The sequence below is a fragment of the Pristis pectinata genome, chromosome 20 (genome assembly GCF_009764475.1).
Source record: "Pristis pectinata isolate sPriPec2 chromosome 20, sPriPec2.1.pri, whole genome shotgun sequence".
In the NCBI taxonomy this organism is placed as follows: Eukaryota; Metazoa; Chordata; class Chondrichthyes; order Rhinopristiformes; family Pristidae; genus Pristis; species Pristis pectinata.
In genome coordinates this window covers 27,042,064-27,066,207 of record NC_067424.1, presented here as the reverse complement: position 1 = coordinate 27,066,207, position 24,144 = coordinate 27,042,064, and the positions used below count along the sequence as shown (strand labels likewise).

At 42.2% G+C, this 24,144-nt stretch overlaps 1 protein-coding gene across 2 annotated transcripts in view; it reads left to right on the top strand.

The window, feature by feature from the left end:
• The first annotated feature begins 1,903 nt into the window (after nt 1-1,903).
• LOC127580899 (adenosine receptor A1-like) overlaps nt 1,904-24,144 on the top strand; it is a 120,840-nt gene continuing 98,599 nt past the window's right edge. For both annotated transcript variants that reach the window (XM_052034874.1, XM_052034873.1), the window contains exon 1: nt 1,904-4,841. In XM_052034874.1, coding sequence (XP_051890834.1) covers nt 4,480-4,841 — 362 coding nt within the window. In that variant the 5' untranslated portion in view covers nt 1,904-4,479. The remainder of the gene's footprint in view (nt 4,842-24,144) is intronic.

Below are 24,144 nucleotides of genomic sequence, written 5' to 3'. Positions count from 1 at the left end.
GCACAGTACAGGCCCTTCGGCCCACAATATTGTGGTGACATTTTATCCTGCTCTAACATCTATCTAACCCTTCCCTCCCACATAGCCCTCCATTCCTCTATCATGTGTCTATTTAAGAGTCTCTTAAATGTCCGTAATGTATCTGCCCCCACAACCTCTGCCGGCAAACCATGATGTGCCTGCATTGCTTATCAGTTCAGTGGATTTTTTATGTGCGTGATCCCTGGCTTTATAAACAGAGGCAGATAAAGTGAAAACAAGGAAGTTATGCCAGTCAGTTATAAAACATTGCTTAGGCTGGAGTATAGTATCTAAATTTGGCCACCAGAGTTCAGGAAGCATGCAAAGGCCATATAGAGCATACAAGCGATTAGCAAGAATGGCACCAAGGATAAAAGGCTTTGGATACATGGATAGGCCAGAGTAACTGGAGTTCGAGCTGGGAAGGTGAATGAGAGACATAAAAAATGAGTAACAATCAGAGAGCACAGTTGTTGAACCAGTGATAAGAAGAGGAAAAAATGCTGCAGTGAGTTATTACAATCAGGAATCTATTTCCAGAAAGGGAGACAAAATAGATTCAGTAGTAACTTTTGAAAAGGAATTGCACAAATTATTGAAGTGGAAAACTTTGTAGTACTATGTTGCAACAGAAATGGATGTAATTGGATAGATCTTTTGAAAGGCTGATACAAATATAATGTTCTCCATTTAGGCTGCATGACTCTATAATGAAACTGTCTACAAGAGTGTTCATACTCATATAAACTAAAATATGCTCTCACTCCACTGCTGATGTTTTGAAATGGAAAATGACCTTATCATACCAGATTCGGTATGAATGTTTTTGCTCGGTGTTAATAAAAGAGTGCACGTTCTCAACTGAGTGCAGCATCAAAAGAGTGCAAAATTAGGTAAGCAAGGAAATTGCAAGGTGTGATCTCATTTTAACATTTAGGTAAGTCTTGCATTTAGAAGTTTTTAACTATAATCTTAGCATCAAGTTTCTTTTATAGGTTTGGTCAATAGTAAGCAAGCTATTTGCTAGTAGCAATTTCATAGTTAATTACATGGTCAGTTTGAACAGTTTATCATTACGGTAGTGCAGTGGTTAGCGTAACACTATTACAGTGCCAGCAGCCCGGGTTCAATTCCGGCTGCTGTCTGCAAGGTGTTTGTACATTCTCCCAGTGTCTGCGTGGGTTTCCTCCAGGTGCTCCGGTTTCCTCCCACGTTCCAAAGATGGACGGATTAGGAAATTGTGGGCATGCTGTGTTGGCGCCGGAAGCATAGCGACACTTGCGGGCTGCCCCCAGAACACTCCATGCAAAAATGCATTTCACTGTGTGTTTCGATGTACATGTGACTAATAAAGATATCATATCTTATCTTAATTATTGTTAGCTAAAGCCCTAGTTGCACTCAATCAGTCACACTGGAAAGGTCACATCACACACATGCCTGACTCTAGACTCACAAATCAGACGCTCTATTCTGAACTCTGTCATGGAAAAGAATAGACAGACAGAGAAAAAGACTGAGGGATGTGATCATAGGTTCCTTTAAGAAATTCAACAACCCCATTGAGTCCTGGAAACCTCTGCACCATGAGGAGCATTTGGGTTGTTATTGAGAACAGTAAGGCCATGTATCAGGACCACACAAAGTCCTGTGCAAGTGGAGGAAGGAATGCACCACCTCACAAACCACCCACCCACCCATCTAGCCAGCCACCACCTGCCCCATGTTTTGAAGAGTCTGTGATTCCCACATTGGCTTCATCAGCCATCTCAAAACCCTGGAGTTGACGTCAGTCATCCTCAATCCCGAGGAACTGCCTCAGAAAAAGATGAAGTACTATAAAACTTGAGGTTTGTTTTGCCAACACACAGAGAGAGTGAAGCGTCATCTGAGTGTGACTTTAACACTGTGCAACAGTGAATCATCAGTAAGTATGGGGATTTAGTGAACTAGGAGAAAGAAGTATGGTATTTTTTTAAAAATAGTTAAATTACTAAGAAGAGCAGATTTCAAACTGAGTACAGATTTGAATGGTTTTTCCCTCAGATCTTTGGGCAGAGTGGGGAGGAAGTGTTACTCTCCAAATGAAGCCTCCATGATAAGTGTAATTTCCTGAAATTCTTGCATCCTTCAGGAATTGAAAGCAACCCCTCCAGAATATAGGAAAGCTCCATTCCCTTTTTAAAAAAAGGCATATTAATGTTACGCAGATTGAACTTCTATATTTTTTATGTCCTAAAAAGTGGCCCATATCCCACTTTTCCTGTCCTATTCATGTACCTGACGAAGTGCACTTTAAATGCTGTAACTGTACCTGCCTCTACCACCCCTTCTGGCAGCTTGCTCCATACACCAACCATTCTCTGTGTGAAAAACCTGCCCCTCAGGTCTCCTTTAAATATTTTCTCTCTCACTTTAAACCTACTGTATGTCATCTTGTTTTACACACCTCTCCCTTTGGAAACAGACTTTGACTATCTGCCCTATCTATTCCCCTCAAAAAATAATAAACCTTTATAAAGTCACCCCTCAGCCTCCTGTGCTGCAGTGAGAACAATCTCTGCCTATCCAATCTCTCCTTGTAACTGAAGCTCTCATTCCAGGCAACATCCTGGAAAATCTCTTCTGCACTCTTCTTAACGACTGCATGCTTTTTATAGTGTGACGAGAACTGGACACTATACTCCAAGTGTGGCCTCACCAATGTCTTGTACAGCTGTAACATGATGTCCCAGCTCATTTTAGTCAAGTATATTCTTAGATGTGAGTAGTTTAAGATACACTGCAAGGAATCATTTACTCCAGAGTAAATTATATTTTCATTGACTATGAAAAGAGAATTGAAGCTGCAGGGCAATAATATTTTCGAGTAAATAGTTTGACAACATCAATTTCTTGTTTCTTAAATCAGTGGTGGGGATAAGAGTAAATGTTCATCTTTTCCGACTGTCTTGTTGCTACTGGGTATGAGATTTCTCACATTGTATAGTGTCAACTCCACAGGTACGGGTGAGATGAAGGTTATCTATCCTCTGCCTTCGTTGCAGAAAAGCTCCCCCTGCTGCAGCAACATGTAAAACTCCTCTTTCCCCAATCATTCAACGACATTGCTCATGCATGCGAAATATATTTTGTGCATTGAATCTCTTCGTGCTCATTAACATCTGATTCAGATCCAGACTGTAATCAGGTGTACAGTTAATAGATTTTCATCCCATCAAACCAGGCTGATCTAACCTATTGTTCTACATTCTCCTTATACAATCCGTCTAGCGTTAACGTTTTGAACACTGAGATAGTTAACCATGAATCGTTTTTGTTGTAGGAAGATTATCACACGGATTTAAATTCCCCATGCTGACGAGTGAAAAAGAATGAAGTCGTTACTGGATTCCATAGTATGGTGTTCAAATATAACTGTCTTCAGAACTGATCACTTTGTAATGATAATGCCGCACCCTAAAATGCATTTAATTCTATTTAAAACCATACGTCTATATACAGAGAACCGGGGACGTGTTACGTTTTAAAACGAGTTTTGACTTCCTGTATGGAGTGTTTAACGATCTGTAGTCAAATATACCCCTCTCACTCACTAACCAAAATACGTGTTAAAAATCCAATTAAACACATTCCTTGGTGCTCCTGGGCTGGAATTATATTTCTCCTGATTTAGGGAAATAAATTATTGCGGCAGAGTTACAGCCTTGTTCTGGGTTTTGGGTACTTTCTGTAAGGCTGAAGTGCAAATTACTGCCTTGGGAATCCGGACAAGGTTGCTCCTTTAATTGTTTACCTTCTGACGGGTAGCCATTCACTTTCGCAAGGGCTTGAGGTTGTGAGGACTGCTTCTTTAAAATGATCTCATAAACCAAAGGTATCCACTTAATAATCACAGGCTCGGGAAGGCACTCTCAGTAAACCCGAACAAGACACGCTGACAGAGCAGCACAACACACACACACACACACACACACACGGCTTTGAGCCGCGGATCAGACTGACAAGGTGCAGCTTTCTGTAGACAGCGCCCGTCGCTAGCTCCACTTAGACCCCGGAGCAAAGCAGAACGTGGGGAGTTAGAACATGTCGGCCAAAATAAAAAGGACTTTGCAGACAGGCTTGACACGTTTTAAAGGGACTGACTGGTGAGAGATGGCTGAGTGGCTTCTTCCTTCGATCTTGTCAGTGGGAACTGGGACCTGGCGAGTTGACAGGACTTGCGTACAGTGCGAGTCGCCAGTGCCCATTTCCAGCTCCGTATGGCAGCAGCAGTTGTTCAGGCGATTCGTGCTCCGTCGGTGACCACATGCAGCGGACTGGATCGTAAGCGGGTTCCTTAAAACGAAACGGTGCCCAGGGGAGCGGACGAAGGACAGCGCAGAACCACCACCGCCCCCCAGCTACACTTGGGCCACAGATAACCCAGAGCTCGGCGCCTCCTCATTCAATGCAAGGATGACGGCCGTTCGGGAAGATGAGGCCGGCCACATCACTCCCTCCCTGGTGATCTACATCGGGATGGAGGTCCTGATCGCCGTGGTCTCCGTCCTGGGCAACGTGCTGGTGTGCTGGGCGGTCAGGATCAACCGGGCACTCAGAGAGACCACCTTCTGCTTCATCGTGTCCCTGGCCTTGGCTGACATCGCCGTGGGCACCCTGGTCATCCCCTTGGCCATCACCATCAGCATCGGGCTGGAGACCCACTTCTACAGCTGCCTGCTCTTCTCCTGCACCGTCCTGGTGTTGACCCAAAGCTCCATTCTCGCCCTTCTGGCCATCGCCATCGACCGATACCTTCGAGTCAAGGTCCCCACCAGGTAACGTGCCGCTTCCTGTGATATTTCTTTCTTAACTCAGTGGAAGCGAGTGAAGGAGCCGAGAAGTACCTTGCTGGTACTTCAAGGGCGTCCCAGCCTGGGACACAGCGACCGGCGGCTGGACTCTGCCCTGCTCACGGCAGGCTGATCTCAAGGACAGCTCTGAAAGCGTCGCGTTACTGGCACCCTATCGCGCTTGTTCATTGACAACTCTGAAACAATGCAACACAAACCCCTCCAGGGAATGGCTTATCGCCACTGTGGAATTTTGTTCCTACCTTCTGGCTGAGTCGTGTACAGCCGTTCCTCTCCCTCCCCGATGCAGGGTTTCGACTCGAAACGTCGACAATCCCCCCCCCCTCCCCCACAGATGCTGCTCGACCCACCGACTCCCTGCGCCAGTTTGTTGCAATCAGTCAGGTAGGGTCCAACCTCAAATATGAAGAGATCCATTGGTACCTTCGCCCAAGGTCTGTTTAGCACCTTATGTTCAAACCCGCTGAGTTCCTTATTTGTTGCTCCCCCTCCCATCCCCGTTTTATGCGGATAATAATACTACCCCCTTAATAAGCTTCACCAATTTATGTTTCAGTTAAAAATCCTTCAAAATTCTTTTGAGATGCAGGGATTGTGTTTAAATGCTTAAAGATGATTGATACGCAAGGAATGTGGCTGGTTCGCAGAGATCCAGATGTCCTGGAGCAACGAATCGGGACTGCCTGATGCGGGTTATAGGGTTAGCGAACTCCCCACTTTCGGTTACCGGGGCGTGGTGGCGAAGCGGTAGGGCGGGGTTAATATTTCTTATGTACGTCCATTATGTACTAAGCCGTGCGTGGTCTTTGTAGTACATTTCCACATTGTGTTTTGCAACACTGAATATTTCAGTGCTTTCATTGAGATATCCTTCTTGCGCTGATAGCGCGATGGGAAGGCACAGCGGCACTAAGATTCTCCACGCTGGCAATCCAGTTGAGCCGAAGGGTGAGTTGTAATGGTTCTCTGAAAAACTTGCTGGAACTTCTGAAACAATTCCATTAGGTCGCCAGCAGAGTTTCGGGGTGTTTCCTCCCGATTACACTAGATCAGCGCGGGGTTCAAAATATGTGGCACCGGCAGGTTTAATTTTGAGACAGCGTTAAAGAGAAGCTTGTAATGTGCTTCCATTTTTTTAAAAAAAGATGCTAATCTTGCAGCCTCTCTGAGGAGCTGTTTGTTTATAGGTCCGTTCTGTACTAAGCTGTAGTCAGATTTCTGATTTCACTCAGTAAGTGTAGCGAGAAACAATTGAAACTGATTTTATGGCAATCTGCTATCTAAATAATTGAAAATTCTTTGATTCTGAACTATTTTCTGTCTCACTCATGGCTTCGTTCGGAAGTGGATAATCTGCATGTTGCAAATATCCATAAAACGTCTCTGAGAGTCATAGTCATCTGGAAGGTTTTGGTTTATGGGATGAGAATCAAGATTTATAAATCATTTCCTTTCATCAAATTCACAAGGATGTTACAGGCTGGGGCTTTTTTGAATGAAGCGTTGAAGGCTGAGGAGTGACCATATAGAGGTATGTAAAATCATGAGGGACATAGATGAAGGTGAACGGTCCCCTTTTTCTCCAGGGTAAGGGAGTCCAAAACAAGCAGCATACGTTTAAGGTGAGAGGGGAAAGCCTTTAAAGGGGACCCGAGGGCCAAGTTTTTCACACAGTGGTTGGTGAGTATTTGGAACGAGCTGCCAGAGGAAGTGGTAGCGGCAGGAGCAATTACAATGTTTAAAAGATATTTGGACGGCTACATGCATGGGAAAAGTTTAGAGGGACATAGATCAAACACGGGCAAGTGGGACTAGCTCAGGTAGGCACCCTGGTCGGCATGAAGTTGGGCTGAAGGGCCTGTTTCTGTGTCGTTTAACTGTATGATTCTAAATAAATAATAAACACTGCAAAAATTAATATAACTAAAAACCAGTACATTTGTAGGACCTGATGAGCTATGTCCATAAGAACATAAGATATAGGAGCAGATTTAGGCCATTCGGCCCATCTGCTCCACCATTCAATCATGGCTGATTTTTCTTCTTTCAACCTCCTTCTCCCACCTTCTCCCCATAACCCTTAACCCTCCTCAGCCTTTTGTGGCAACAAATTGCACAAATTCACCACCTTCAGGATGAAGAAATTCCTCCTCATCTCAGTTTTAAAGATACATCCCTTTATTCTGAGGCTGTGCCCTCAGATCCTAGACTCTCCTACTGATGGAAACATCCATTCCACGTCCACTTTATCCAGGCCATATCATTAGGTGTTAAAAGATGTTGTTACAGACTTAGTGAATGCACTGATTTTGACCTTCCAGAAATTACTAGACTTTAGAACGGTAACCAAACACTGGAAAGTAGAAGACATGTCTACAGTATTCAAGAAAGGAGCAAAAGAGAAGGAATGGGACTATGGACCAGTTGACTCAACACTTGCAGTTAGGAACATGCTAAAGTGCTAATTATTGAAAATATGGTGAAAAGACATTTAGGAAAGCACAATATGATTGGGCATTCAAAATAGAGTTATAATTTATAGGGTGGATATGAGGTAAGTTTACGTGTAGTGTATTTGGATGTTGAAATATCATTCAATTCAGATGCCAAGTAAGAAATATAAGGGCACATTGAATTTGACTTGAGGATTACTTTCTGGAAAGGAAGCAGAGACTGGGTAGAAAACATCGAATTTTCTCTGGCAGGTTGTAACTGATGAGGTGCAACAGGGATCAGTGCTTGTGCTCCAGTTATTTGTAATTCACATCAGCAACTTAGATGAGAGTGTTCAGTGAACCTATCCAAGTTTGCTGCTGATACTAAATGAGAGGGCAAGAATATGTAAGTGGAAGGTAGTACGGAGAAATGTGAAAATTATTTCCTTGGTGGCAAATCTGAAAATAGCAGAATGGTTTAAAAACAGCAGACTAGGAAATCTTTCTGATTTGAAAGATTTATGCGTCCTCCTACATGAATCACAAAAAAAGTACCCCCAACAATTAACAAAGAAAATTGGATAATTACTTTCATTTTGAAGAGATTAGTTTATGAAAAAAGAAGCTGTGCTGTAATTATACAGGCTATCACTGAAAGCACACTGAAATTGCTTGATAAGGGGAGATTGAGTAGACAAGACCTCTATTCCCTGGAGTTTAGAGTCTGAGAGATGATCTCATTGAAATGTATAATGTTTACAGGGTAAATGCAGGGAGGGGAGCTTAGACCAATAAACCACAATCACAGAATAAAGGATTGTACATACACAGCTGAGATTGAGAAGCAATTTCTTCACTTGGTGTATTCTCTGCCTGAAATCTGTGGTGATCAGTCACTAAGTATATTCAAGACAGAGGTTAATAGATTTTCCAGTAGGGGGGAATGTATGGGAATAGAGAGGGACGGTAGGGTTGAGAATGAAGATCAAGCATGACATTGAACATCAAAGTAAAGAAGGGAAGGATGTGGAAGTTATAGGAAGGATGTGGAAGCTTTAGAGGAGGCATAGATCGAGTGGACAGTCAGTGATTTTTTTCCCAAGGCGAAAATGGCTAACATGAGGGGGCATAATTTTAAGGTGGATGAAGGAAGGTATAAGGGGGATGTCAGAGGTAAGATTTTTACACAGAGATTGGTGGGTGAATGGAACGCACTGCCAGTAGAGCTGGTGGAGGCAGATACATTAAAAAGACTCTTAGATAGACACATGGATGATAGAAAAATGGAGGGCTATGTGGGAGGGAAAGGTTAGATAGATCTTAGAGCTGGATAAAATATCAGCACAACATCGTGGGCCGAAGGGCCTGTACTGTGCTGTAATGTTCTACGTAAGGGACAAATGAGCTAAAACTAAACAGGTGGCTGGAAGAACTCAGTAGGTCAAGCAGGATCTACGGAGGCAAAAGATGTAAGTCAACATTTCAGACCAAGACCCAAATCAGGAGCCAAATTAGCTAATTCTGTTCCTATTTCTCATACTTCATTTCTACTTGTTTCTACTGTATATGCGGATAAAACTGTGATGTACACAAGCACTGCTTTTTCCATTTACCAGTTTGACCTTGAATTGAACTGACCTCAATGAGTTATTAAGATTTTTAAAAGATATGAAACTGTTTTAGCAATAGGACAGAAAATAATTATTTTAATATTTGGTTATTATCCAAGACTTATGTATTAAAAGTTTTGTTTTTCTTGGCAGTTGTTAAAGTCATAATTGAAATTAGTTCTGACAGTTCTGATTTAGCTCCTGGTGGTTTTGAGTTTACGAAAGATGCCCTTGTTGTTATACTAATTGGCACTAAGTTATACGAATCCAGAGGGGCCATACAGACAGACTGGATTCAAGATAGAATTACACCACTGTGCAGTTATGAATGGTCTCTCAGGGCTTGAAATGTGGTACGTTGATGAGGTATATAGCAAAATGTTTAGTCACAGTTGAAATCACAACATCCCTAATAATGATCTGGACCAGCCAAAAAAAAACCACAATAGCTGTCCCCTATTAAATAAATAAATTGTGATTAATCTCACAATTTAAAAGAATTGTGGTTGCATTGCACAAGGAAATAATTGCTAGATCTTATTGTACATTTTCAAATGTTGATTTAAGACAAGTTATAACAGTAAAATGTACAATAGTCACTTATTACTTTTTGATTTGCCTCAAGATATTTTCTTAAATTCACCAAATGAGTCCTGCCTGCATTTTGCATCAGTCTTCACTGTGGAGGACATCAGCAATATATCGGATAGTCAGGGGTCTCAAGGAATGGAACTGAGTTCAAGTAAGATTACTAGAGAGAAGGTGCTAGGAAAGCTAAATGGACTAAAGATTGATAAGTCTCCCGGACAGGATGAGGTGCATTCCCGGGTTCTGAAGGAGGTGGCTTTAGAGATTGCGGAGGCACTGGTGATAATTTTCCAGGAATCAATAGACCCTGGCATGGTTCCGGAGGACTGGAGGGTTGCAAATGTAGTTCCGCTATATAAGAAAGGTGGGAGGCAGCATAAAGGAAATTACAGACCTATTAGTCTGACATCGGTGGTGGGAAAGTTATTACAATCGATCCTCAAGGATGAAGTTATGGAATACCTAGAGGTGCAAGGCAAGATAGGTCCAAGCCAACATGGTTTCGTGAAGGGAAGATCCTGCCTGACCAACCTATTGGAGTTTTTTGAGGAAACCTCAGGCAGGGTGGATAAGGGAGAGGCAGTAGATGTTGTGTATTTAGACTTTCAAAAGTCCTTCGACAGGGTGCCGCACAAGAGGCTGATTAATAAGATGAGAGCTCATGGGATTACAGGTAGGATATTGGAATGGGTGGAGCATTGGCTGGTTGGCAGAAAGCAAAGGGTGGGAATAAAAGGATCCTGTTCTGGTTGGCTACCGGTTCCTAGTGGTGTTCCCCAGGGGTCGGTGTTGGCGCTGCTTCTTTTTACTCTGTACATTAACGATTTGGATGATGGAGTAAATGGTTTTGTGGCTAAGTTTTCAGATGACACCAAGATAGGTTGAGGAGTAGGGAGTATTGAGGAGACAGGAAGGTTGCAGAGAGACCTAGATAGTTTAGGAGAATGGGCAAGGAAATGGCAGATGAGATTCAATGTTGAGAAATGTGCAGTTGTACACTTTGGAAACAGAAATAAACAGGAAGATTATTATCTAGAAGGGGGAGAAAATTCAAAGTACAGAAGTACAAAGGGACTTGGGGCCACTCGTGCAGGATACTCTAAAGGTTAACCACCAGGTCGGATCGGCGGTAAGGAAAGCGAATGCTATGTTGGCATTCATTTTGAGAGGTATAGTGTATAAAAGTAAGGAAGTGTTGATGAGGCTCTACGGGGCACTAGTGAGGCCTCATTTGGAATACTGTGCACAGTTTTGGGCCCCATATCTTAGGAAGGATGTGCTGATGTTGGAGACGGTTCAGAGGAGATTTACGAGGATGATTCCCGGAATGAAAGGGCTTACGTATGATGAGCGTTTGTCGGCTCTTGGACTGTACTCACTGGAGTACAGAAGAATGAGAGGGGACCTCATAGAAACATTTAAAATGTTGAAAGGACTGGACAGAGTAGATGTGGCCAAGCTGTTTCCCTTGTTGGGTGAGTCCAGGACCAGAGGGCACAATCTTAGAATTAGAGGGTACAGGTTTAAAACAGAGATGAGGAGAAATTTCTTTAGCCAGAGGGTAGTGAATCTATGGAATTCCTTGCTACATACAGCAGTGGAGGCCAGAACATTGGAGGCATTTAAGGAGGAGATAGATAGATATCTAATTAGTCAAAGTATCAAGGGATATGGGGATAAAGCCGGAAATTGGAGTTAGAATAGTTTTTTTCTGCTCATGGAGCAGACGATTCCCCCCCCCCCCCATTTCTCATTTCTTTTTTCTTTTTCCCCTTTTCTTTGGAGCAGACTCGATGGGCCGAATGGCCTACTTCTGCTCCCTTGTCTCTTGTGATCTCTTGTGCAGTCTCTTCATTTGTAAGTTGCACTTTCATAATATGTTTTTTTAAAGTAACTTTTAACCCATGTAAAACTTTAAAGTATACAAGTGCATAGTGCCCTTCTGGTTTACAGTAATGGTAGATAACACTGCCCACTTTTTATTTACAATATCACATGAAAGTGAGAACAAGAATTCACATGGCACAGGTATAGCCAGTTTTACAAGTTACTTAAGTGCTGGATGTGCTATGCTCCTGAATACCTTGATTACTCTTTCAGGGGACATGTTTCCATCCCGGTAACAGGCTTTGCTTGATAACAGCCTAAAGTAGTACAAATCAATGCACCTTCACATTCATAACATGAGTCTGATGCCTCAAGTAGAAGCCTGATTTTCCATTTCCAGTTGTTTATGCTCTATAGCTTCTGCACTGTTCTTATTGCTATAACTCTGATTCGCACCATGTCTCCCTCTCTGATCTTGAAAGGTCAGGTATAACTTGGAATGTGTGAGTACAAGCAGTGGTAGAGGAACTGCACACCAGTCACTCACCAAAAATTGAGCCTCAGGTTAACAAGATCGTAAAAAATCAAACCAAACACTAGTGTTTATTTTTAGAGTAATAGAAAAGTGGGTAAGTTATATTAAATCTGTTTGGACCTTGGTCAGACCACACTTGTACTGAAAAGAGTTCTGGTTGCCACACTATAAAAATGACGCAGAGGCAGAGGAGACGGCACAGAAAAGATCTATCAAGATGATGCCAGAAATTTTATGGGGAAGCATACCAGGAAAAGACTGGCTTGTTTTTACTTTGAGAAAATCAGGTGGGGGAACTGAATAGAGATCTTTGAAACAATAAAGGATTTTTATATAGGGTACAGAGATGGACAATGTTTCCAGTTGTGGACAGGAGCATAATGAAAGGCCATCAGTATAAGGTAGTCACCAAGTAGTCTAACAGGTAATTTATAAGAAACTTCTTAAAAAGTCAAAGTCAAGTGTATTGTCATGTACACAAGTACATGTGTGCACAGGTGTAATGAAAAACTTACTTGCAGCGCATCACAGGCACATAGCATCATATAAGTTGCATTCACAAGAAAAACATAAATTAAACATAAATTGTACACAATTTTTGCAAGAAAGAAACAATTAAAACAAAAAAAGGCAATTTTAGTGCAAAGTGATCAAAGTGGTCATAGTGTTGCTGGGCTATAGTGATTAGGGTTGTGCTGGTTGGTTCAAGAACTGAATGGTTGAAGGAAAGTAGCTGTTCTTGAACCTGGTGGTGTGGGACTTCAGGTTTCTTAATCCAAATAGTGGTAAGAAATGGAACTCATTACCACGGGGAATGATAAAAGCAAATAACACTTAAGGGGACCCTGGCACCCATAAGCTAAAGAAGGGAGTAGAAAGTTATTTGTTCATCAGCTTGTGTTTTGCATGCTCTATCCACAATGGCTATCTTTAGCTCCTGGTTGCAAGCCATTTTAACCCCCATTCCCACACCAACCTAACTAGAGGAACAGCAGCTCACATTCTGCCTGGGTAGTCCACAACCCAATGTTGAATTCTCCACTCCCCTCTGCACCCCCTCTGTTCCTTTCTCTCTCCAGATCCACCTGTCCTCTCACACACCTCCTTCCTTCCAACCACTCCCTGTTACTCAGTTTCTTTCACCTCCCCCACATCATTCTTCTGCTTATCACCTACACACACAACCCACTCAGACCCCTCCCCCCTCTGTTCCCATCTGCCCAGCAACCCTCTCTTATCTGGCTCTTCTTATCAGGTTCCCTAACCTGCAGTCTCCACTAATCACCTCCCAGCCTCTGTCCCCACCCCTCCATCCCCCACCTGGCTCCATCTGCCTATCAATCCCTCCCCCCCGGATCCACCTATCACTTGTGTCACGAACCAGCAACAAAAGAAACACACTGAGCATGATTTAGTGTTAAAAACTATTTTATTAATCACTACTTATGATAATACGTAAAATAAAAGTAAAAATGTTAGTATGTTAGAATTCAAGAATGTTAAACCTCGAACGTTAACCCCAAAATTAAACTCTTCGTGTGTGTGTGTGACAAAGTCCAAAACTCCCAGTTCCGGAATGGTTCTTAAAGTTCAGTTCCGCAAGCCATAAGGTGAAACATGAGCAAGGGCTTCTTCAACAACCACCGTTGTCTGAAGATAAGATGTAGATGTAGAAAAACATAGAGAGAGTACATAAGAAATCCAAATGTTCCACGATGGAACCCAAACGACACTTCAGTGTTTACTCGGTAGTGACTCCCTCACCCCGAAAGCATCCGAACCGTGGTCGTCCACATACAAATAACTGTTTCCTTCTACAAACCAGCAACAAAGTGAACTCCACCGGATTACTTCCAACTTCCATACATGGATTTCAGTGGCAAACACAGTTATTGTTTCTCATCCATCGATAGAGAAAACAAGCAGGCTGGTGTCTCTCTCCCTTCTCTCTCTCTCTCTTTCTTCTTCTTCTTCTGACTTCTTCAACAACGTCATTACGTCCTTTATCTTCTATTCACGTAAGCACGCCCCACACACATACACACACACTCTCTATCTTAAAGGGACTTTTACTGAGTCCGTAACACTTGCAAGCCCTTTGCTCACCCCTCCCCCTCACCTCTGGCCATCTCCCCTTTACACGCTCAGTCCTGATGCAGGGTCTCGACCAGAAATATCGACTATCCCTTCACCTCCACAGATGCTGCCTGACCCATTGAGTTCCTCCAGCAGCTTGTTTTGTGTTCCAGATCCCAACATCTTGTGCTTCCAGTAGAAAGTTATGCAGATACAGTATATTAGATGAGGAAAGAAGAGAGGAGCTTCAACTACAACATTAACATAAACATGGAATTGTTTGGGCTGAACGGCCTGTTTCTGAGCTGCATGGAATACTATGCACTTTGGACTCTTAAACTTTGCGTTGAGTGATGTAGCTATCTTTTGAAATCTCATGCTGGTACCTCCTTCGCAACTTGTTGAATTTGTAGTGAAAGTGTTCTTAGGTCAGCCGGCATACGTTGTGTCATCATAACACAAGATATATGGCAGAATGCAGGTATAATGATGGAGTCAGAGACATACAATTCTCCCCCAAGGAGTTCAGTCACAAAATGGCAGGGCTCAAGTGAGGTTTGTCAGCTTTTGCCATTTTTCAAAATCACTGCCTGTTGGCACTAAGAGAATATGTTTCCAATGGGCTAGTATGGCTGTGGTTAGTGGCCTTAATTTTAAGTAGACTTTGAACCATACCCAATGTGGAAGGCCAGCTAGTTGAAGCAACTTGTACCAGAGATTCTTGTTTCTGCCCACTTGCTGGTTGCTGTATTGCTAGCTGTGTACTCTTAACTGGACTGCAATTGAAGTGATTCACAAATGTTCCCCATTTTCTCAGATTGTTTCGTCTACCATCCAGGAACATTACCATTTGGATCACTGCACTCTGTGAGCGATGCATAAAATGTGTTTAAAATTCATACTAGTGACTGATGTGAACACTGTACATGTTCTGTTAGCTCTAAATGTTGTTACCAGTCCTCTAATATATTTGTTTGTGAATCAAAGAAATGACTTGCAGTTTTCAGCTTCATATTTTCCCTCTGTTTGTGTTACTGTTAATATCATGACTGCAGTTTCCACATAGCATCTGTTAGATGAGCAGTGACTCCAAGAGAGCTGTGACACCTCAAGGATGCACAATAATCACCAGTCAAAGCAACAGCTGGTGCAGTTTAAAGAACCTTCAAACCTGTAGCAACACACACAAAATGCTGAAGGAACTCAGCAGGTCAGGCAGTATCTATGGAGGGAAATAAACATCCAATGTTTCGGGCTGAGACCCTTCATCAGGACTCTTCAAACCTGTTATCTTTTTCTTTAAGTACACCTCATTTATTCATGATCCAAGGGTTTCTTGTAAGCACAGACTTTACGACTGTTTGGAAGTTGCAACTTAAGGAACCTCTTTTAGCCCTTTGCCGTTTACAGTGTCGAATGATCTGGCACTCACAGCGAACGAGGAATACATAATATTGGTTAAGCTGTTGTTTAATCCAGGAGGGCTGCAGCAATCCGGAAATTCTGTTCAAACACTCAGTCACAGTGGGCAGGATTCATTTGATGTTGTTGGTAGGTTATCTCTAGCAGAATAACTGGAGTTGAATATATGACTAGTGCATGAGTGGTACTTATAGTTGCCAACAATACTGTATTGTACAGGATTTTCTGTATCTGAACATAAAGTTGTCTGACCCATTTAACATGGGATGCCAATTTTCCCATGAAACCAACAGAGGCTGTGGGACTGGGGTAGGAATGCCAAACTCCTTAATAGCAGCGACTGGTCATATTGTCAGCCAATTTATCCCAATGACCTGGAAAAGTGCTGTGGAGGCTACAGCTGAACACTCCAGGTAAGGATTCAACAACCGTTGCTACCTTCTCATTCCCTGGATCCCAAGCATTGTCGAGCCTGAGGCCAACTCGATGTCAAGTCCGGGCACAATCTACACGTCTTCCTCCTCTGTAGAGTTTACAATTTTGGCCCTGATAGGTCCTACTCTTTTCTTTCCAATCCTCTTTCCATACACAGATTTATGAAAAAGAGTAATTTCCCTGATTTTATCTCCCATGTTTTGGCCCATATCCCTCTTTACCTTTGCTATCCATGAACCTGTCCCAATGTCTTTTAAATGTTGTAATTGTGCCTCTGCTATTTTCTTGTACCACATACCCACCATCCTCTTGTGAAAAACTTGACCCTCAGATCCCCTTTAAATTTTTCCCCTCTCATCTTAAACCTGTGCCCTCCAGTTTTAGACTCCTCTACCCTGGGAAAAAGGGTTGTGACCATCCACCTTATCCACGCCCCTCATGAGTTTAGGAACCTCTGTAAGGTCATGCCTCAGCCTCCTTCGCTCCAGAGATAGCAACACTAGCCTATCCAGTCTCTCCTTGTAATTCAAGGCCTCTGGCCCTGGCAACATCTTTGTGAATCTTTTCTTCACCCTCTCTAGCTTAATCACATCCTTCCTATAGTTTGGCAACTGGAACTGCACACAATACTCGTGGTGTGGCCTCATCAACATCTTGTACAGCAGTAACGTGATCCATGGATGTCAAGGCCTTAGTCACTCTCAGTTTCCTATGTTCAGGGTCATTCCAGGTTGTTGCTTTTGATCTCTGCAACATTGCACAATCTGCTGCTCACACACATACATACTCAAAGTGAGGAAACATCATCTCCTCTCCCTTTAGCCTACAGCAGAGGACAGAGTGGCCACGGGCATGTGCGTCCACCACATCTTCTCTGAAGCGCAGGATCAAGTTCTTATGGAGACCTTCCTGACAATGTCCTGCCAGGAGTGTCAGGCTGAAGATCTGGAGGGTCTCTGTAAGTTCTTTGCAAAAATAATATCTCTCCTGCAGAAACCGTTTCTCACCAGCCTGTCCTGGAGGGAACTCCATGGCGAGTTCTCTGAAGTAGCATAATGGCAGGTGGTGAGAGATGTGCCATACAAGGTGATATCGGTGCTGGGATTCTCAGAAGAAACACAGGGAAATCCATTAGAAGTTCTGGTGCCAGAGTAGAAGATCCATCTCATAAATAGAAGTCCAATAGTGAAAAATATTTTGAGGAGAGTATCATTCCCCCAGCTCCTCTGAACAAAGTTAGTGGCCCTTGATGAGAGGTTCCTGACATTGAGTCATGACCTCTTATCCAAACATAAGAAAGGAGACCTTAAGAAACAATCTTCATACTTTATATTTGCCGTTAGGAATTTCATTGATCGAATAAGGATGAGCTTTTTATTGATTATCCATAAAGAAGAGTACAGCTCAGGAAGAGGCCCTTTGGCCCACAATGTCTGTGCCGAAGTGAGCTGTGGACTTGGACCCCAAGATCCCTCTATACATCATTATGTTTTTATTGATAAACAAACCAAAGAGGTAGTTATATGAAATGGTTCAAAGTTTGCAAATTCACCACTTTATCTTCCAACATCCTGGCAAGGGTTGTACTTTGGAAAAAAGGAGGAGAAAGAAGATGGTTTATCCATGTCACCAAGTGCAAATCCCATCCCCATTGATAGATAAGTGATCGGGTAGACAGAGGAAAGGTAACAGATGAGACATATCAATTAATTAACCTTCATCAGTGACGGACGCTGTAGGCAGATGAGAGGACTCAGATGGAAAGTTAATTTAAGAAATCTTTCTCCTCTCTGTCACCCACCCACTCCAGAACTATAGCTTGACAAGTTTTCCCATTCTCAGTACAAGTTGCCCAGAATTACAAGTGCTAAACTCTTTGCTGCTGGTCAGTTTATATTTTGTTGGAGGTTCTAGACAAGTGAGCCTGATGCTGAGGATGTTCACTTCCTTTCTATTAGTTAATTCCAGTCAGAATGAGCAGTTACTGACCTGTCTGGATTCTAATTGTGGACGTATTGATTTCTTCCTTCAGACCAGACTGCAAGTAGCATCATTCTCCCAAAAAAGGTAAGTGTGCATTCACCACAGTCAGACACATCCTGTCCAATCCATGCCTTATCATTTCATTCTGTTATGACATCATCAGAGTAAGTTGCAGAGATTTGAATAACTCAGTTTCACATGCAGACTATTCAGATAAGTAACTTTTTGCAGTGATTTTATCGTGAAGTTATTCTTTGCAACAAACGCAGGGAAAACATGAATAGTCCACATCTCTTGATCTGACCTGCTGCCATGCTTGACCCAGCGCCATTACCATTACCATGACTGCTCTAGCCTAGTGCAGCACCTGTAGATAGGATAGGCTGGAAGCCTCCACCGCCTTTCTGCAAGGGCCTTAAGTGGTGAAACCCAAGGCCCCACCCTGAAGACCACCCTGAAGGTCTTTGACAGGTGTCAAAGGTATTTTCACAAATTTTAACTGTTTCTAATATTCACTTAATTGCAGTTTAAATGCATTTAAATTATGTCAAAAAAAGAAAAATAATTAAAAATAGTAAATTTAGTTAAAACAAATTAAAATGCTCTAAGTTGATTAAAAAAGTGAAATCAAAAATAAGTGTTGAGTCCAACACAGGGTGCTGGTCAGAAGCAATAGTACTTGAACTCCAAGAGGTCTGGGACTTCCATGTTGCCTGATTACAAAACTGCTGCCCGTATCACAGCTAGATCACACCCAAAGTGAAGAATTATTGTAAGTGTAAAGATAAAGATGGATCAAAATAATTGTAAGAAGGGAAAAGGGAACCGATGGATAAAGCAGCAGGTGGGTTGAACAAGTTCAATTACTTTTGCAGAGATCCAGCTAAGTAAGTGGTCTCTTTCATTGCTGTACAATGTTATGATTATTTCACCCAATAAACATTCTGATAGTGAGGAAAAACAGTGTTATAAGTCTCAACAAGTGTTCAACAATTTGGAGAAGAGATAACCAAAGCAAATATAGCATCTCTCACTCCATCCCTCCACAGGGCTGTGCTTTGAAAACTGACAGTTCTAACAGTGGATCCCTGACCTGAAACATTAACTGGTGTCTCTTTCTCAAATGCTGCTTGATTGGCTGAGTTCTTCCAGCATTTCTGCTTTTGTTTCAGATCCCAGCATCTTCAGTTTTATTTGTTTTCCAACAACAACTTTCATTTATATAGTGTCTTTAATGTAGCAAATTATCCCAAGGTGCTTCACAGGACCGTTTTCAAAAAAAACTGGCACTGACCCACAAAAAGAGATACAGGGATAAATGACAAAGATTGATCAAAGTGGTAGTATTTAAATTAGTGTCTTAAAGGAGATAGAGAGGTTTTGGAAAGGCATTCCAAATGTTGAGCCCTGGCAGAATGCTGAATGAGTGGCATGTAGGTTAGTGCTTTATCCAGTTTTATTCATCAAGAAACAAAAGAATGTTCAAGCACTTTAGAGAATGCAGACAAAAGCTACGAAGGAGGAAAGGCTGAAGAAATGTAGTACACCAGATGTGCAGGTCCCTAAGCTTCATGCTTCAGTGCTTATACTCTGACTAGAAATGCTACTGAAACATTGCCATGCTTAAGTGTAAGACACAAGTGTAGGAAGTTCATGGTGTAGGAGAACTTAACACTATAAATAACTGTAGTGGTGACATTATCATGTTGTAGGTTGCCTAATCATATGGCTAGATATCTATATTCCACTTCCAGAGCTATATAAATACTATATATATTACAAATAAGCCACACTATGAATACCATGAATAATATAGACATACAACTTCTTGAAATGACCTAGACATCGATGCAAGGCAGAGTATGAATTCTCTCACTGGGAAATAGTTACTCAAAAAAAAATACAACCCGCTAGAAATTCTTGAGCACGTAAGAATGCACATTAAATTGGTGCTACTTATGAGATCCACAGCAGTTCCATTCAAGAAAAAGGGAGTGAAATTTTACCATGCAAAATGTGCAATTCCTCAGGAGTGTTGGAGTCATAGAGTCATACAGCACGGAAGCAGACCCTTCAGCCCAATTTGTCCATGCCGACCAAGTTATCTCCCTGAGCTAGTCTCATTAGCCTGCATTTGGCCCATATACTGTACCTCTAAATTTTTCCTATCCATGAACTTGTCCAAATGTCTTTTAAATATTGTAATTGTACCCGCCTCAACCACTTCCTCTGGCAGCTCATTCCATATACCCACCACCCTCTGTGTGAAAAACTTGCCTCTCAGGTCCCCTTTCCCAAATCTTGGGAGAAAATCCGATAGGAAGTATGTATTAGCAGCAAAGTTGAGCAAGAAGTTCAAACTTTGCTGCATGATCTCTCACCATTAGGGGAGATCTATATGTAGCTGGTCCTAGTGGGGAACACTGGTTCAAATGGTATGCACTGTTTGTGACAGAATTGACCTCAGGTGGTGGGTTAGTGACCAGGTACCTCTGACCACCCATAGGGGAGATCTATATGTAGCTGGTCCTAGTGGGGAACACTGGTTCAAATGGTATGCACTGTTTGTGACAGAATTGACCTCAGGTGGTGGGTTAGTGACCAGGTACCTCTGACCACCCATGGGACATTGTACCAGGGGTAAGGACCATCATGGGGCTGGCACCTATGACTAAAGAACAACAAACTTGTCTTACAGAAGCACTATCTTTTACTCCACCCTTTAAGTAATATTGAAGCAAGCTGAGAGCTTCCAGTGAAAGCCTGTCCTTTGGTTCACAGCTTGTGCCAATATGATGTGTGTATTCATCATAGAAAGCTGCAAGGGTAATGTCAATTGTCATTGCTCATTTATTGACTTCACTTCTGTGTGCTCACTGTAAATTCATTTTATGCACAGAGGATCATGGTGAGCTTTCCCAAAAAGCCCTTGTGCATACAGAGTTTGTGATTGCAGTTAACAAATGGTTTTCAGGTAAAGTTCTGTCAGCTAGCTCATAAAAAATGTTGCTATGCAGGAGAATTTCTAGCCCAATATTCAAAGTACCAACAGGCAATCATAATTAAGATCACTTACAACTGCTTAATTCAAATGCAAAATGAACCTTAATGAATGGAGTTCTCATGTAAACTAAATATTTTAAGGCACGGTAGTGTGGCAGTTAGCGTAACGCTATTACCATCCAAGCAACCCGGGTTCAATTCCCGATGCTGTCTGTAAGGAGTTTGTACATTCTCCCTGTGTCTGTGTGGGTTTTCTCCGGGTGCTCTGGTTTCTTCCCAATTCCAAAGACGTACAGGTTAGGAGTTGTGAGCATGCTATGTTGGCGCCGGAAGAGTGGCGACACCTGTGGGCTGCCCTCAAGACATTCTCAGTAATGCAAAAAGATTCATTTCACTGTGTGTTTCGATGAACATGTGACTAATAAGTAAATATTTTAAATATCTTAAAATGTCAGGAATATATTCAAATATAGGGTGTAGATCAACTGAAAAAGTGGCAAGCAAATAGCAGATGGAATTTAAAGCAGACAAGCGCAAAGTGATCCATTTTGGAAAGTTAAACCAGGACAAGACATACACAGTGAATGATAGGGCCTTGGGAAGTGTTGTTGAACAGAGAGACCTTGAAGTGCAAGTACATAGTTCCCTGAAAGTGGCAACACAGGTAGACTGAACGGTGAAGAAAGCATGCTTGCCTTCATCGGCTGAGGCATTAAGTACAAGAGTTGGAATGTCATGTTGCATTTGTACATAACCTTTGGTTAGGCTCCACTTGGAGTATTTTGTGCAGTTCTGGTCTCCACACTACAGGAAAGATGTGATTAAGCTAGAGGGGGCGCAGAAAAGATTCACAAGGATGTTGCTGCGACTGGACGTCTCAAGTTGTAAGGAGAGATTGGATGGTCTGGGTCTATTTTACCTGGATTGATGGAGACTGAGGAATGACATGATGGAGGTCCAGTATATAAAATTATGAGAAGTGTAGGTAGGGTAGAGAGCCAGGGTCTGTTTACCATGGTAGATGTGTCTCAAACTAGAAGGCATAGGTTTAAGGTGAGAGGGAGGAAGTTTAAAGGGGATCTAAGGGGTATATTTTTCACAGGAAGTGTTGTTGGTATGGAATGAGCTGCCAGAGAAAGTGGTGAAGGAAGGAACAGCAACAACATTTAAGGGGCATCTGGAATGAACAAGGCATAGAGGATTATGGAATTAATGCAGGTAAGTGGGCTTGGTATAGATAGGCCATCAAGTCAAAGAATTATACAGCACTGAAACAGGTCCATCCATGCCGACCAAGGTGTCTTCTTGAGCTACTCTTATTTGCCTGTGTTTAGCTTATAGCTCTGTAAACCTTTCTTATCCATGTACCTGTCCAAATATGTTTTAAATGTTGTAATTGTATCCACCTCTATCATTTCCTTTGGCAGCTCTTTGTGTATATCCACCACTCGAAACCTACTGAATATTAAAAGGCCTGGACAGAGTGGACGTGAAGGAGATGTCTCCAGTAGTGGGAGAGTTCAGGACCAGAGGGTACAGCCTCAGAATAGAAGGACATCCCTTTAGAACTGAGATGAAGAGGAATTTCTTTAGCCAGAGGGTGGTGAATCTGTGGAATTCATTGCCACAGACAGCTGTGGAGGGCAAGTTATTGGGTATATTTGAAGCAGAGGTTGATAGGTTCTTGATTAGTAAGAGCGTTAAAGGTTACAGGGAGAAGGCAGGAGAATGAGGCTGAGAGGGAAAAATAAATCAGCCATGATTGAATGGCGGAGCAGACTCAAAGGGCCGAATGGCCTAATTCTGCTCCTATGTCTAATTGTCTTGAGAAAAACTTGCCCCTCAGCTCCCCTTTAAATCTTTACCCCCAACTTTAAACCTATGCCCTCTGGTTTTAGACTCACCAAGCCTGGGAAAAAGACTGTGACAGTCCACCTTATCTATTCCCCTCTTGATTTTCTAAACCTCTATAAGGTCACCCCTCAACCTCCTCCTTTCCAGGGAAAATAGTTCCAGTCTATCAATTTTCTCCTTATAACTCAAGCCCTCCAGTCCCAGCAACATCCTTGTGAATCTTTTCTGCGCCTTCTCTTTCTTAATCACATCCTTCCTATTGTATGGTGATCAGAACTGCACACGATATTCCAGGTGTGGTCTCACCAACGCCCTATACATTAGTTTTTTCAGAAATCATAACAACCTTCTTTCAAAAGTTTTGTTCATAAGCATAACTTGTGTCAGCTATATATTGTGAAAAGTAAAAAATGCTTAAACCAAAGAAGTAGATTCACCAGCAATAATTTGCAAAATGATTTCGATTCAAAGATCATTAAGTCATTCTCAGTGAAAATGATGTTTTCCCTGTTTGCAGCCTATGTTAATTAGATTCAATAGAGCCCCTTTATTTGATGTGATCTGAAAATATGCGCTGATAGAAGGGCTATTATATTTTCCAAGTGATCTGATGCAAACATTGCTGTCTACAGAATTGGTTGACGTTTTATTTAGAGCTCTGAAACAATTTAGTCATAAGGATTTTTTTAATAAAATGATGTTTATTAACCACTGCCAAAGGAATATTATGTCAGCCTGGTTTTAGAACATGACTAAAGATTGGCAAATTGGTAAAATGGTAGATTGGTTTATTATTGTCACATATGCGGAGGTACAGTGAAAAACTTTGTTTTGCATGTCATCCATACAGATCATTTCATCACATCAGTACATTGAGGTAGTACAAGGGGAAAACAATAACAGAATGCAGAATAAGGTGTTACAGTTACAGAGAAAGCACAGGGCAGGCAGACAATAAGGTGCAAGGCTATAACGCGGTAGATTGTGAAATCAAGAGTCCATTTTATCATACCAGGGGATTGTTCAATAGCCTTAGAGCAGTAGAATAAAAGCTGTCCTTGAGTTTGGTCGTATATGCTTTCAGGCTTCTGTATCTTCTGCCTGATGGGAGGGGGGAAAAGAGACAATGTCCTGGGTGGTGGGGTCTTTGATTATGTTGGCTGCTTTACTGGGGCAGCGAGAAGTGTAGACAGAGTCCATGGAGGGGAGGCAGGTTTCCTTGATGTGCTGAGCTGTGTCTACTACTCTCTGCAGTTTCCTGCGGTCCTGGGCAGAACAGTTGGTATTTCAAGCTGTGATGCATCCAGATAGGATGCTTTCTGTATTCCCCCTTTTTAAGATATAGCATCAATAGTTTATTGACTGATAACATGTAATCATTCCTCATATAGTTATTTGTTGCAAATGGTGAATTATATCATATTTCAAAATGCTAGAAAATGCAACAAAAAGGAGTCAAAACTCCAACTTTGGAAGATATACGCTCAGATCCAGATCCC